The 15,080-nt window shown below is 53.5% G+C and overlaps 1 protein-coding gene across 3 annotated transcripts in view; it reads right to left on the minus strand.

Annotated features, from left to right (window-relative positions):
• The window catches only part of KSR1 (kinase suppressor of ras 1), a 148,835-nt gene that overhangs the window by 31,778 nt on the left and 101,977 nt on the right, over positions 1-15,080 (minus strand). The window contains exons 3-6 of one of the 3 annotated variants that reach the window (XM_014796380.2): positions 11,994-12,129; positions 7,532-7,991; positions 5,413-5,417; positions 2,815-2,878 (exon numbers count right to left, since the gene is read on the minus strand). In XM_014796380.2, coding sequence (XP_014651866.2) covers positions 2,815-2,878; positions 5,413-5,417; positions 7,532-7,991; positions 11,994-12,129 — 665 coding nt within the window. Of the gene's footprint in view, positions 1-2,814; positions 3,634-5,412; positions 5,418-7,531; positions 7,992-11,993; positions 12,130-15,080 lie in introns of those variants that run through there. The other 2 variants (XM_087440764.1, XM_087440765.1) reach the window with 2 other exon arrangements.

The raw sequence follows: 15,080 nt of genomic DNA on the forward strand, positions 1-15,080 counted from the left end.
TGGAAATAAAAAAAGAGGTGGAGGAATATACATATATATTTGCTTATATAAAAATATCTCCAGAGGGAGACGCAAGAAACTGCTAAGATTTGCCTACGGGGGACCTGGGGGGCTGGGGCAGGAGCGGGAGGGGACTTTTCTTTATATATACCTTTTTACCTCTTGAATTTTGAATGTATTTCAAACCAAACTAAATCAAAATTTAAAAAAATAAAAGAACACAAAAGAGAGATTGGAAGGAAGGATGGGGTTGAGTGGGTGGTATCTTCTAGGGAAAAAGCCCAAGGCCAGTCCACAGGGCGGGCGGGGGTCCTGAGGGCAGAAAGAACGCACATTTTTGGAGGAATCGATTTTTTGTGTGTGTGCGAGGAAGATCAGCTCTGAGCTAATGTCCGCTGCCAATCCTCCTCTTTTTGCTGAGGAAGACTGGCCCTGGACTAACATCTGTGCCCATCTTCCTCCACTTTATATGGGACGCTGCCACAGCATGGCTTTACAAGCAGTGCGTCGGTGCACGCCCGGGATCTGAACCTGCAAACCCCAGGCCGCCGCAGCGGAGCACGCGCAACTGACCGCTTGTGCCACCAAGCCGGCCCAGAGGAATAGATTTCTTAAAGCATAGTATATCATAGTACCAATGGAACAAACCACAATAGTATTTGAGGAGCAGTTTGTAATGCATCCATAAGCATTAGCTCACTCGATTCTTAAACCCCCGGGAGTCAGGCAGGTCCAGGATTCTCAGTACATAGGAGAGGAAACCAGCTCAGAGAGGTCAGGTGACTTTCTGGAGGTCACATAGTTGGGACGCTGTGCAGCGGAGCGGACCCCAGTTCTCTGCATTCAGAGCTGCACAGCTTCTCTGTAAGAGGGACACAGAGGCAGAGCGCAAGGGAGAATGCGGCTTTGGGTCAGATGGCTCTGGGTCTGAACCCCACCGACTACTGGCTGTGGGGTGCTCGGGAGCCTCTGCACATGGGGCCAGCGCTCCCACCTCACAGCGACTGGGGGAGGATCACACGTGTGCCATGCGAATGTGTAACACCCAGAATGTGGAAGAGGCGTGTGAACATTACTGTCTCCACCCAGCCATGGCGGGGGCTTCCAGGGGCTAGGACAAGGTGTCTGCCTCCTTGGAGCGCCTTTTAAGGAGCCCCAACCCTGCCTCCATGGGACCCACGCTCCCCCACCCCCCAGGCTTTAATCTCCTCTCGTGTCAACACTGGGAGAAGGGGAGCAGCTCAGTGGCATCTGAGACGACCTCTGCAAGGAGAGCCTGGAAACAGGTCGAGAGGACAGTCAGGTCTGGGCCTGAGCAGGGGCAGGTGCTGGGAGGCTGGTGGGGTGAGGGGTGGAGGAAGCCTTCCAGACCAGGGAAGGGTCATGGGACAGTTTCTTCCCCTATGACTAGACTAAAAACCTGTAGACCTTCTTGTTGAGAGGGGCCCAGATCATGGGCTTAAAAACCAAGAGGTGTGCCTGTGACATCACCTACCCAAGCCCAGAACTTGGGCGGGCGGGGCAGCCTGGCAAAGCGCCGGGAACCAGCTGCCACAGGTGGAGGGAAGCAGCAGTCTGAGAAACACCTGGGGGCAAACTCCCACGGCCTCTGTGAAACCAGGTGCAGCCGAGACAGGAACAAAACGGAGCAACCTGATCCCAGCGTCCCTCTCCCTCCGATAACCGCGGCCTCCGACTGCCAGAGGAGAAACAGCAAGCCCCACCCCCCACCACTGCCGGACACGCGAGGCTCAGACGCACGTGACCCCGTTTTATCCTCGTGACTGGGCTGGAAGTCTCATTTGCAGAGGGAGAAACTGAGGCTTGGGGAGGGTACTGCCCACAGGCATGCAGCTCATGGGGGAGAAGGGGGGTTCTTGACTTTCTGAGAGGTCCAGCTCTCTCACCACCCTGGGAAGGTCACACTTGGCACTTGGGTATGACCGAGACCTTCACTCAAAGGGCCTCACCTGGTCATCTGTGGTGCCCTGGACTCTCCTCCCTGGGGCTCTGGGGTACAGGCACCCCAGCCCTGACAAGGCTCCGAGCAGGGGTGCCCGGGCACCAGCAGGCTGGGCTCAAGCACTGTCTTACTGGCAGCATGACCTCAGGCAAATTACCCAACCCCTCAGGTCTGGAGCACAGCTCACACTCCCCGGAAATGAAGAGCCCTAGCAAGTCACAAAGCTCTTGACAAGCATTCCCTGTTGTGTTCACAGCAGCCTTCGACAGGGACGGCCAGAGCATAGGCATCCCAAGGTGTCGTGCTGGTCATCCGGGGTGACAAGACGCCGCCCAGACCCGTGGTTAGCATTACACACCGGCCTCATGAGGTCCCAAATCAGCCCTCTCCAACACGCATGAGCACCAGAGTCACTGGAAGTTGTCGGAAATACAGACCTCCAGGCAGGGAACCTTAGGGATGGGCCTGGGGATCTGGATTTTCAACAAGCTCTGTGGGGCTCTGATGTGTGACCAATTTTAGGAAGCTCTCGGCTCCTCCCTAAGACTGTGACCCTATTTCTCCAGGGACCTGTGTCCTGGGAGGGGAAGGGAGCGTTTTCTCTCAGCAGAATGAGGAAGAGACCCAAGGAGGGGCAAGGGAGGGCCCGGCAAGTCCATATGGCTGCGGTGACAGGCAGGGGCTCCAGCACAGGTGATGGACAGACAGACCAGAGGCAAAGAGGCCTGAGAAACAGGGACCGGGACAGATTCCCGGTGCGATGAAGAGCGACCCCTCAGTGGGGGCTGCGGCACGTGCAGGTCCCAGCCCAGCTCTGTGCCCCCTCCCCGCCCCAGCCCAGCTGGGCCTACCTGTGAGTCACCGGCAGCCCGATGTCCCTTCGTACCATCTGTGGGGATCCACCATGCGGGAGATCTGCAGGGAAAGAGGCCAGGTGGGGCAGGCTGCGGAAGCCCTGCGGGGGATGGTTCGTGCCTATGACCTATTTCAGAGATCACAGGCTAGATGGGCGCAGAGGCTTATTGCAAGGCAGAGAAATGTCCCTGAACCTGATCTACTAAAAGAGGGACAGGCCAGGTGAGACCAAGGGAGCAGCGTGGTTACCCTCACACTTGGCCTGCTTCTCTAACGAATGGTACGGCCTGGCCTCTGTGGACAGTTCAGTTGGCGTCTCTGTGTGGTTTCTAGCTTTGGCAGAAGGCAGGCTTGAGAGGCGGAAGGCAAAGCAGAGGTGAGGGTAGACATCTCCACAGCCTCCACCTTTTGCACCCCTCATGAATGCACCCACAGGGCACCAGTTTGCAAGGGCTTAATTTTGGTCACTTCATGTTAAGTGGGTAGAAGCAGTCTGACCCTTGGCGGATTTGGGTTTGAGGCTGGTCAGCCATGTAGCACATTCAGTACCTTTCCAGCCAGAAGCACCTTGAGAATTCTGCTCTGAGAGCCACCACTGCCAGATCTGGGCAGGTAGAGCGAATATAAGGTGAAGCTTCACCATGCTCCCGCGTGGCCCAGCCCCAGCCGGCACTCAGTCTGGGCCTTTGGGAAAGTCTCCAGCCACGAGTTTTGAGATGCCCCTTCTGCCTGCCCTCTCCTAATCCTGGCTTCCCCATAAGAAGAGGCATCCGCAGTGTTTATGGCATTACAGGTCGGGCAGTGGGGGAGCAGCTGGAAGCGACCCCTCCATCCAGGGCAGCTCTCATGTCCAAGTCCCTCCTCCCCCTCCTCCCACCCCCTCTGCCCGTACTGAGCACTGCCCATCTCCCCCGGAGCAAGGGTTCTCAGCTGCGCCCATGGACGGGCTTCAGGGGGTATGGGAACCCTCTGGATTGGTAAGCAGAATGTTGTGGCCTTTCCCTAGAAGAAGGGTCTAGACTTTTATCCAATTGTCAAAGAGACCTATGACCCAGAAAGGTCAGAAACACAGTGCTCAGGGGATCTGTGGCCATCTAGTGTCCTCTGCGTCAGCAGGTCCCCTCCCTCCCTCCCCTGAGAAAGGCTACTGTATCCCTCCCACCCTGTGCTGGCCTGGCACACAGCTGGTGCTCATTAAGTGCTGGTTCACTTAAGGCCAAGCACCACATTCCCAACCACCAGGAGAAGGGCACATGGGAGGCACTGACTCCTCCTCCCACACCAAGGGGAGGTGGCTCAGGACCAAAAGGTCCTTTGCTGCCCCGAGGATCAGGGACTTCACAATCATACCACCTGCAGCTCTCCCTCTCCAGCACATCGGCCATGGGGCTGACTCGCCCCAACTCTCTCTTGGGGCCCACCCCACTCAAGCCATCAAAGCACATGGGTCTAAAAGGGGTTAGACCGCCAGCCTAAAAGAAACAGACTGGGAAAATGAGATTTCAACCATCTATCTCTGAACGCAACCTATGGTTGACTTGTAATGCCTGCCACAGGCATGGGATAGGAGGGAGGTGAGATGGCACATGTGCCAGGCAAAGACTGTCCCTGATCTAGATGAAACACTGGCCTGAAAGCAAGCTGGGGAAGTTGCCTCACTACTGTGGCTCCTGCTTTACTACAGCAACCGGGAGGATGACAGGGCCAGGCTGTCCTAGGGATGTGGATGCTGGATTGTCTAAGGCTCTGTGAAGGGCCCTGCGAGTTTCTGCCTGTGCCCTGGGGAGAGGCAAGAGCAGCCTGTCCCTTCCTCACCCTAGGCTTCCCCGGTGGCCCTGCAGCCAGCTCCGTTTTGGCCCAGTCCCTGCCTACTATCCCCCTCCTCATCGCCAAGATGCTGCCAACAGCCCCATCACTGCGTAGCCAGCTCAGGATGGTACAAAAATAAACTGTTTTGCTCAGGCAAAAACCAGACATCTCTGCATGTCCACCAAGGCGGACTCCAGATGCATGGCTGTTGCCCTCTGCTTTGACTCAGGAGAGAGAGCCCCACAGCACAGCCATGTGCAAGAACCTGCTCCCAGCCCGGAGGTGGAGTGGGGGAAGGGGGTCAGGGGCTGCCTGAACATCCGTACCCTCCAATCTCGCAGGGCCTCAACCAGAGCCGAGCTGCATTCCTGCCTCCAGGGATGTCCCTCTCCTGAAGACAGATGTCAGCTGGGCTCTGTGGATGGCTAAGGTCCACCAGCACCAGACAGATGGCGCCCAGCAGGTGAACACTCCCTGCCACAGAGGTCACCTGCGGGGACAGCAAGGTATAGCCAGGGCCTACCATGGGGGCTGCCCGCAGACAGTGACACCGTGAAAGGTCTCTGCTTCAAAAAGAGCAGCCGCTGGCTAGGCTGAGGCACCTCATCATGCTAAGGCCACCTGTCCTAGAGCTGTATCCTGCGGCGGTGCCCAGCACCTCTGCTTCTGGACTAGAGAGAGGCCGAGTGGACTAAGAGAGGGTCACAGAAATCCTCCACCGATGGGGACAGCAACACAAACATGACTCCCGGGTGGCAGAGGGGATGAAAACGAATCACTCTTACCAAACCTGGAAGAGACAAAAAAGAGAGAAAGAGGATTACGTCACCACATTGGCTCACCACGTTCCCCAGAACATCATCCCTTGGGAGGGAGAAAGCAAGGTGCTCAGATGGGGGACTGTGAGCCTCTGGGGCATGGGGCCAGGCTGGCTGAGCGAGCCTCAATGGGAAGTGGCCTCCCTGGGCCCCCCAGCGGGCCCTGAGGCTACAACTGTGCTGTGCACTGTACTACATCCGCTTATCTAAGCCTCGCCAGCCACCCGCATGGTAATGAGAGTTCACGCCATTTCACAGCCGAGGACACAGAGGCTCGCAGAGTCCCCAAGGTCACGTGCCTGTAAATGGGGGAGCCCTGCCCAGAGCCCTGCCAGGAGCGGTGCATCTGCCAGGGAGGAAGTGGATGGGGCAGGAGGGCAGGGAGAACAGTTGTGAGAGCAGAAAGGTGGCCCCCAAGGAGGACCAGGTGGGGACACAAACTGAGCAACACCTCCCCAGGGGTGCCGCTGCCCCAGGGACCAAGAGAGCTGGGGAAAACCCTGGCCACTCGGTCTGCCCTCGGGGCTCACCAAGGGCAGCAGGAGGCTGGTCGCCCACATCAGTGCTAGTTCCAGGGACTCTGTGGGGACCTGACTCGGAATCCCAGGGTCTGAGGCACAGCTCAGGAGCTGTGGGATCTGAAGAAGTGTGTCATTGCCTGAGGCTCGTTCTCTGTCCAGAGCCGGGAATGAGACCAGAACCCTCCTCACACTCTTTTCAGGAGAAAAGGAGAAACAGACACACCGGGTTTCGCCCACTGAGATGCCCTCTGATTGACCCATGTCCACGTGGTAGTTGTCGCTGTGTCCTCTGGGAGAAGAGGACCCAGAGGGGAGGAAGGCTGCAGGCCCCAGCAGGATAGCCTGACTGGGAGTGGCAGGGTAGGTCACAGCGTGGATTTTTCTCCTTGGGTGACATACTCAAAACCATCAGAGATGTCCATGGTCCATCCCATAAGGGACCCGAAACAGTCTGCACTGGGACAAGGGGAACAAGCCCACCCAAGACCAGAAAAGGGGTACCCATGTCAGGAGAGAAGCCAGGGGCCCCAACCCTCAGAGGCACAAGAAGGTAAGAGGCACTTAAAGAAAACTCCCTCCTCCCTTCTGCCCCGCCCACAGGGTATACTGACAAGGGCGATCTCTGTAACAGGAAAAATGACGATGACCTAAATGTCCATCAGCAGGGGAGGAGTTAAACTATACAATGGATGTGACCAAGTTAAAAAAAGATGAAGTAGTTTGAAAAACTATGGATATATACAAAACTGATTACCTGGTTGGCTCCTGAAAGGGGACCTGGGTGACTGAGGAAAAATGGTAGGGTGACTTTACACCACATACCCCCACAAAGATGAACCACATGAGCTACACAGCTTTTGCATTCGGACCATGTGACTGTTACTACCTATTTAAAATACATAGATAAAACACTTTTAAAAAATAAGAGTAAGGTATTTCAAGATGTACTGACATAAAGTTCTGTTCTCAGAGATACCAAGGTAAGATGAAAAAATAGGTTCTAGACCAGAGTACATGGTATTTGATAATCATGAGAGGTTTCAGCCAATTTTTCCAGTTCTCCGCTTCTGGGCATGTGGGGGAATTACATTTCTTGGTTCCTTTGTTTGGGTAGGGCCACGAACTTTCAGGAAAGAGCATTTAACTGCTGGTGTGTAACATCTAAAATTCTTTTTTTCCTCTGCCATGGTGGAATGTTCCAGACAGTGTTCCAGATAGTGGGTGTTCCATCAGCCTAGGAGCTGGAACGAGGCTGACCCAGGATGGACAGGAAGCATGAGCAAGAAATAAATCTCCATTGTGCTAAGACCCAGAGATCTAGGGCTTATTTGTTACTGCAGCATAATCCAGTCTATCCTGACGGATACGTGGTATCATTTCACGTGTGTGTGTGTAGTACGTGTGTGGGTGTGTGTGTGGGTGTGTCTGTATGTGTACAAAAAGAAATCTAGTAGGCTTCAGCCCAACTGTTAAGGTAGTCTGGGGAGCGGACTGAGAGAGGGGGGCACCTTAGTCAAAACTTTCAGTAGACAGCAAATTCACACCTGCCTGGCAGGAACACTCACCTCATTGGGGAGACCTCGTCAATGCGGTTCCCCAGCTGAGACTCATGGGACTTGCTCCGGGTCAGCGTGGGGAGGCTGGGCAGCAGCTGAAAGACCTTTCGGCTGGGTGGGGGCGGCGTCCTCGGTGGCTTCAGCTTGGTGTGCCGGCGAAGCTGGGGCGTGGTCGGCGGGGTGATGAAGCTATGCAGGGCACGGGGGGTCAGCCGGCCACTGGCATGCAGGGGCATGCAGGTGTCCGAAAGGCCCTCGCTAGGGCCAGGGGCTGGGGAGTCCAAGGTGGGCAGAGTTGACACGGAGACAGAGCGTGGGCCCTGGGCACTACTGCCCATTCTGCCCAACTGGGCACTTCCCGGGGGCCAAGGCAGGCTGGCTGGCGAGAGGGTGTCGATGAAAGGCCCTGAGCCACTTTCCCGCCGGGCATCCGACGAACTCCAGCCCGAGTCCTCTTTGTGCTCCCCTCCTGTGGGCCAACAAATCGAGTCACAGGTGGTTGGGGCTAGCAGGATTTATAGGTGTGGTGACCAGGGCCAAGAGGTTAAACACCTTGTCCAAGGTTGCACAGTTCCTTAGTGAAAGGCTTCAACTATCAGCCTTTACCTGGTTTATAAAGGCCTCTCGCGTAGACACACTATCTTCCATGTTATCCAGCTGACCGTAAGGGCACCAGCACAGATACTGCTGTCCCCCCTTTTACGGGGGGAAAATCAGGCCCGGACAGGGAATGGCTTGTGCAGGGCTCTTGCTGACAGGTCCGTGGGGAGCAAGCCGGCAAACCCACCCCAAAAGTGTGTGACCTCAGAAGAAGGAAATGGTGACCAATCTTAAAGAGTTAGGAGTGTGTGAAGGGATCACCCCACTTCAAGAAAATTCAGAAGTCAGGAAAAGCAGCTGCACCAACCTTCGGACAGCAAATTGCCCTGGGAATCTGCTAGAAAAGAGGCCCAGCTAGAAAGGGAACAACAGCCACTTCCTTCTGACAGGAGCCTGTGAGTGACTTTCGGCTGCCCTCACAGTGACCCTCTCTGCCTGAGGCCCCGAGACCCCTCGAGGTTCTGTGGGGTCCAACTCAATGGCACAGTCTGTCCATTCATTCAAGTGTATGCTGGATGCTGGAAGTCAAGATATAAAAAAGACACATCCACTGACAGACACTCAACCCACAGTGCTGTGTGCTGACACAGAGACGCACAGGGACTGAGGGAGGACAGAGGAGGAGGACTCTAAAAAGCCTGGGGGGGTCAGGACTTCCCAGAGGAGGGGGCACCTGGGCTGAGCCAGCTAGGGAAGAAGTGGAGAAGGTGTATTGGGCAGAGGGAACGAACGGCACACGCAAAGGGAGGGAACACATAGCACCTTCCAGCAACTACAAAGAGTTCCGTGTGCCTTGAGAGGTCAGGGCAAGCCAGGGAGAAGCAAGAGATGAAGTTGGAGGGTCAGCCCCTCTGGGGCCAGCTCAGGAGGTGCCTTGGATGTCTTGCTAAGGACTTCAGGTTTGACCTTATAGGACCCTTATGGGGAGAGACTGAAGGGGTGGGGACAGGGAGAAAGGACCCCATCTACAGAGACCCTGTCATGGGGAAGGAGAAGACATCTCCCTCCTAATATTTATCAATGATAGGAAATACAGGAAGGTAGATTTTGACTCAAGACAAAATGAACTTCCAACCTGGAATCCTTCTACTTTGTGCTTTGTATCCTGTCTCCCTCAACCCTCCCAGCACAGCGAGATGGCTGAGATTCAGAGGCCACATACAGTGCCAAGGTCAGACAGCTAAGTGGCGGGATGGGAACTGAGCCCTCTCTCTCAACCACAGCCCTAGGCCTCCTCCCACAAGGCTGTCAATTCTGAATAACCTACAACGGCACAGCCTTGGGAGGAATGAGCTCTCTGCCATCAGAGGTGGTCAAGTCTAGCCTCCACAGCCACCTATTAGGGTGGTGGAGAGGGATCAGCCTTCACAATTCTTAGGGTTTCTTTGTACATTCTGTCCCCTCCTCAAATACCCTTCCTCCCACTTCATTGCATGGTGACTTTTATTCATAAATCAACTTGGCAGAATGGGTTACTCAGTCTGTTCCTTACACTTGCTCCTTTAGAACTGCAGCCACGACTTACACTTGAACTTATATACTGGCCTATAGGAGGCACCAAACACTTTCTTGTTGAAAGAATGAAAAAAGGAGTTCCATGGATCTATGGGCAAGTCTGCCACCCATTTGCCACAAGCCCCAAATCCTTCAAATTGTCTGTTTAATCACCACTGCTTTGCGCCAGCTCAGGGAGGGCAAATGAGTCTTGCAATATCAACACCAGTCAACTGGCAGTGGCTGCTTGAGAATGATTCTGGAGTCACTCAGGAAGAGCTTGGGGATTGATTAGTGATGTCTGCTACCGATGAAGGACAGGAAGTATCAGCAGGCATGATCTTCCGCTGCTCACCAGCCACTGGCACAGAGAACCATTCTTCATCACCTTTCTTAAGACCAGAGACCACAAGGGAAATGATGTCAACATTTTCCATCACCTCACAGGCCTGACACTGAAAAGAGCCCCTAATGTGTGCCAGGCTCTGTCTAACCACTTGACCTTAACTCATTTAATCCTCACAATGACCCTATGAGTTATTACCCTCATTTTACTGACAAGGAAACTGAGGCACGGCAAGGTTAAGTAATTGGCCAAAGTCCCATGGGTTCTAAGTGGCCGAGCAGAGTGCTGGGCCCCAGCAGTCTGGTTCCATAGTCCGCCTTTATCACAACTAGACCGCTCTCCTCAAGCCCTGTCAGGCGCAGTGAAGACTCTGACTGCATGACCCGAGAGATGGTGATTGCTGGTGCCCACCCGGTCCCCGGCAGGTGCTCCTGAAGTGTGGTCACTGCTGGGCAGACCCATTTGTCTGCCCGCGTCCTGGGAAGACCCTCTTGGGGTTGTAGGGGCACCACAAGCTGAGCTCAAATGAGAGAGAAGGACCTAGAAAAGACCCTCTTCCCAGCGGCCTCCTCCAGGGCAGAGTGGAAAAAGCACCCTCTGAGGACAAAACCTGAGTTCAAAGCCCAGTTCTGCCGTGTGCCAGGTGTGGGACTCCAGACAACTCACCCAATGCCCCCGATGTTCAGATGCTTTAGCTACAAAAGGAGCTCACCACCACCTCTTAAAAGGATGTTGCCATATGTGTCAAGTGCCTGGCACACAGTAGCTGCTTAATAAATTAGCGATCTCCCGATCTTGGCATGCAGGACGGGCAGACAGCAGCCTTCCTAATACAAATGGGTCCCCACCACTCAACAGCTGGCTCCTCCCCAGTTCTCTAGAATCCAGACATAAAGAGGGAGGGCTAACAAGTTACCCCAGGATCCCAGATTGGGTGGCAAGTACTTTTAAACTTCTGCAACGTGGGAACAAGCCAACCACCATCAAAGACCAAGGCTCAAATCTCGGCTCTGCCCTGGACTGCCGTGTGTCCTTGGCTAACCTTCTTCCCCTCTCTGGGCTCAGTCTCCTGTGTAAAACGTGGGGTTGGGAATGCCACCCACATCTCTGTCATGTTTACTCCCTCACACTTGCCTGGGGTGTGGAGGTTTTCTGAACTGAGTGAAGCTTTCTACACTGGGCTCTATGTTCAGAGGAGAACTTGGTACAATGGGGCCAGACGAAATTAAACCCAATCCTCTCTGGGAAAAAAATCAAGCAGAATATGAACCTCAGTGCCTTTTTTAAGCCTCAGGCAGCCAGAGATAAGACAGGTGGCTCAGATAATTAAAAAATAGGGCTAATTCCATTCATTAGGCTCATTTGAAAGCCTTATCTGTGTGGTAGTGGGAGCGTTAAGTCAGAACATTTGAAGCTGTTTCCAAGGCAAGACTTAGAAAGCCTGCAAGTAATTCCCAAGGAACTCGCCATAATGCCAGGATTACACACTTTGCCTAGGGCAGCCATGGACATACTCACAGTTGAAACACTACAATTTCTCTAGTAAAACTTGGCTCAGGCTAAGCTTACATCAGCGTGTGCCTTCGAGCCCGGCCAGCTGATAGGGACAGGAGAAGGCGGGGAGAGGGCTGGGGCCGAACTGGAGTGGGGATGGGGTCTGGAATGCAGGAAGCTGCTGGAGGGTTCACTGAGCCCCACACAGGGGGAATCAGGCAAGGCCCGCCCAGCAGACCAGCCTGGGGTTTCTAATAACAGCTGAAGCTTCCCTACGATCATAGTGGCCAGACCAGTTGGGATCCGAGCCTTCTGTCGCAGGGAGAGCCTCTGTCCCAGGTCAGGCCCATCACATGCTTTCTGAACTGCCACCCTGGCCTTTCCCAGCTGCCCCAGAAACCTGGGTCACCTTGCCCCACCCTCTCATCCTCCTCAGCAAAGGCCCTGGCCCCCGGGGGACCAGGCCAGGCCGGGGGAGAGCGGGCCAGTGTGGAGGCCCGGGTGGAGGGAGAGGCAGCCGATGGAGGCACGACCTACCCTTCCGCAGGCAGGCGAGGCCATACTGCAGGCGGCCGCAGTCCTTGGGGCTGGCCCCGCAGCGCCGCAGCGTCTCCTTCACCTTGGCCTCATTCATGTCCAGCAGGGCATCCAGCGTGAGCTCGCGGAGGATCTCCTGAGGAAGTACGACAGGCAGAGAGCCGGTGAGCACTCAGGCGGCCCGGCACCCTCTTCATCCTCCTCCCGGCCGGGCCGCCTCCCCGCTGAGTGGCAGGGGCCAGCTGCTGGCGGGGCCGGCCTCCGACCAGAAGCTACCACTTGTCTGAGGACACAAGCGGCCGACCCTCGCCCCACCCCCAGTGCTCCCGGAGACAGCAGCTGAAATGAAGAGCCAAAGCTTCGGGGCTAGGGGCGGGGGGAAGGAAGAAAAAACCAGAAAAGTTTTGATGAGGGCATGCTGCCCGTCTGGTTTCTTTTTATTCCTCTGCACAGAAAAAGTATGAATCATGACAACATTTTAGAATGACAAGACCTCAGATAAAGATAGCCCTTTACAATTTTGCTCTATCTGAATCAGATAAGATAGATTTCAAATAAAATTGACTTAAGAGAGAGGATGATTAAAAAGGATTAACCCTGCCAAGCACTGTATAGACACTTACCATTTCGCCTTACTTAAGTCTCCATTAAACCCTTCAAGGTTTCAAGATGGCGGAGAGGAAGTGAGAGACTCAAAGCATGAAAGGGTTTCCATGCAGACTTTGAAGATGGAGGGGACACAAGAGAAGGTATGCGGGTGACCTCTAGAAGAGAGGGTGACCCCCCGGGTGACCAGCAAGGAAAAGGAAACCTCAGACCTATGGCCACAAGGAACTAGATTCTGCCAACAACAACCTGAATGCACCTGAACGTGGCTTCTTCCCAAAGCTTCCAGGTAAGAGGCCAGCCTGGCTGACAGCTCAACTTCAGCCTGGTGAGACCCTAAGCAGGGAAGCTAGCTGAACCCACCTGGACTCCTCCATCCAGTCTTCCTCCTACAGAACCATGAGCTCACAAATGGGGGATGTTTTAAGCCCCTAAGTTTGTGGGAATTTGTTAGCAGCAACAGAAAACTAATACAAAGCGTGAATATCTGAATCAAGGCCTGACTGACTTCAAAGCTTGTATTCTTTCCTCTCATCCAGGAAGGATTTCACCCTCCAGCTCTGATTATGTATTTTGAGCCACCTGTGATTCCAAGCCTGGAGCAGACACACAGAATAATGGGACACATCCCTGGCCTCCAGTGGCTTGTGGGTTAACTGACATGAAAACAAGTCATTGCAATGCAATAAGATATGGCCTAGCACAGAGAAAGCTCAAAGAGCTACAGGACCAGTGGGGAGACTGGGTTTTTTCTTCTTCTTCTTTGGCCCCTTTCTATATTTCCCAGATTTTCTGCATCAGGGAAGGCCAGACATCTCACATCAAATGCTTTCTATAAAGCTCACAATTCTTGCGAGTCTAAACTGATCTTCATTGATTTTGGCAAGCTGTGTCTAATTTTATTTTAAAAGAGTAATGTCAGCCAATCCGCGCTGTTGTAAATCTTAGACTCAAGTGTCAAAACCGAACCTGATGAAGATACTAGCTGTGAGTCACTGGGGTGATGGCTCTGGGGCTTTGTGGTGCCTGAGGGTGGGGGACACAGAGAAGGCCTGGTGTGTGGCCCCTGGTGTCTAGCCATGTCCCTCCCTCCCCATCTTTCTGTCTTGTCTGAATGTTCTTCAGGCTCCAAGGTTGTGGACAAGAATCTCGTAGCTGTTTAGAATGATTCACACCAAAAATTAGAAATAAACAGACACGTAAAACCAGCAAGAAGCTCATCGTCTGTTGGACAAACGCTTGGTTGTCAGAAATCCTACCAGATGATACAACTAGAGCGTCACAGGAAACCGTTGATAAGAACAGCACAGAGAGGAGGCTGATTAGATAGTGGTCTGGGGCAGAAGCTTTTGTTCAATCAACGTCTCTTCCTTTATTGCCCTCAGCAACACCCTTCATGGAAATGCAATTTTGACATCTTTCCCACTCATTTTACTGAAAAGCAATTTGGCAATATTGTCAGGGCAAGCACAAATGGAAGTGACGTTGACCTTTATACAACTGCACAAAACCCTCCACCTCTTCCTGGAGTGTCCTCCATGCACTCTTTACACACACACACACACACACACACACACACACACACACGTGCATTTTCCCGAGGCTGTGATGACTCAGCAGTTCTCTGGAAGAAACTCCTGTATCTGCTTGATTTGGGGAGAGGGGATGTCAACGACAAGGACAAGCCTAGAAACCCAATCCCCAATGTAACCATAATGCAAATAGGGATTTTTTTTTTCTTTCTTTATATTCCTCTCCTCCCCCCTACACACCAAGTTTCAGTGTCTCAAACATAATAACCGCATTTATTATTACAAACTATTTCCCAGAACGATATATCTAATGCTTTGTGTACTATCTCCACTCAAACAATTCAGCAAGGAGATGCTGTTAAGCCCATTTTACTGAGGCTCAGAGACGTCACACAAGGAACTTAATAAAAGGCCAGGTCAGAACTGAAATGCAGGTGCGCCGGATCCCACGGCTCCTTCAATGATTCTCCACAGTCACTCGTTAACCTGGCAAAGCCTTGGCACGCAGCTGCTATCTTTTAGGGGGAATGATTTTTTCAAAGTAAATTAAAGGAACTTCTACCTGCTTTCTGAAAAAAACTTTACTGTAAAATGGAAATCCTTTGTTCTTCAGCAAGTGAAGTAACCCTCTAAAAAAGAGAGTATGTTCAAATCCATTCCCTTAAAAAGATGAAAGAAGAAAAAGTCTTCCCTTATAGCTTCAAATTAGTGGTAAGTTTCTCTCAGTCCCCTGAGGCTTCAGAGACCAGGCCACCCCCTGGGAATAAGGCAGCAGGGGCGGCTCTCCCTTCCCTCCTCTGCCCCCTTTTTATGCTCCAATTCAAACCAGGGGTTGGCAAGGCAAAATCGGGGGGCAGGAGGGGGTACTGGGATAGAAGAGCAAATCCAGGATCCCACTGAAATTGGAGCCGCCCCAGCCTCTCCCAGGACAAGCGTCGCTCCCCGGGTG

This window comes from Ceratotherium simum, chromosome 16, assembly GCF_057802395.1.
Source record: "Ceratotherium simum simum isolate JZ-2026a chromosome 16, ASM5780239v1, whole genome shotgun sequence".
NCBI classification, from domain to species: domain Eukaryota; kingdom Metazoa; phylum Chordata; class Mammalia; order Perissodactyla; family Rhinocerotidae; genus Ceratotherium; species Ceratotherium simum.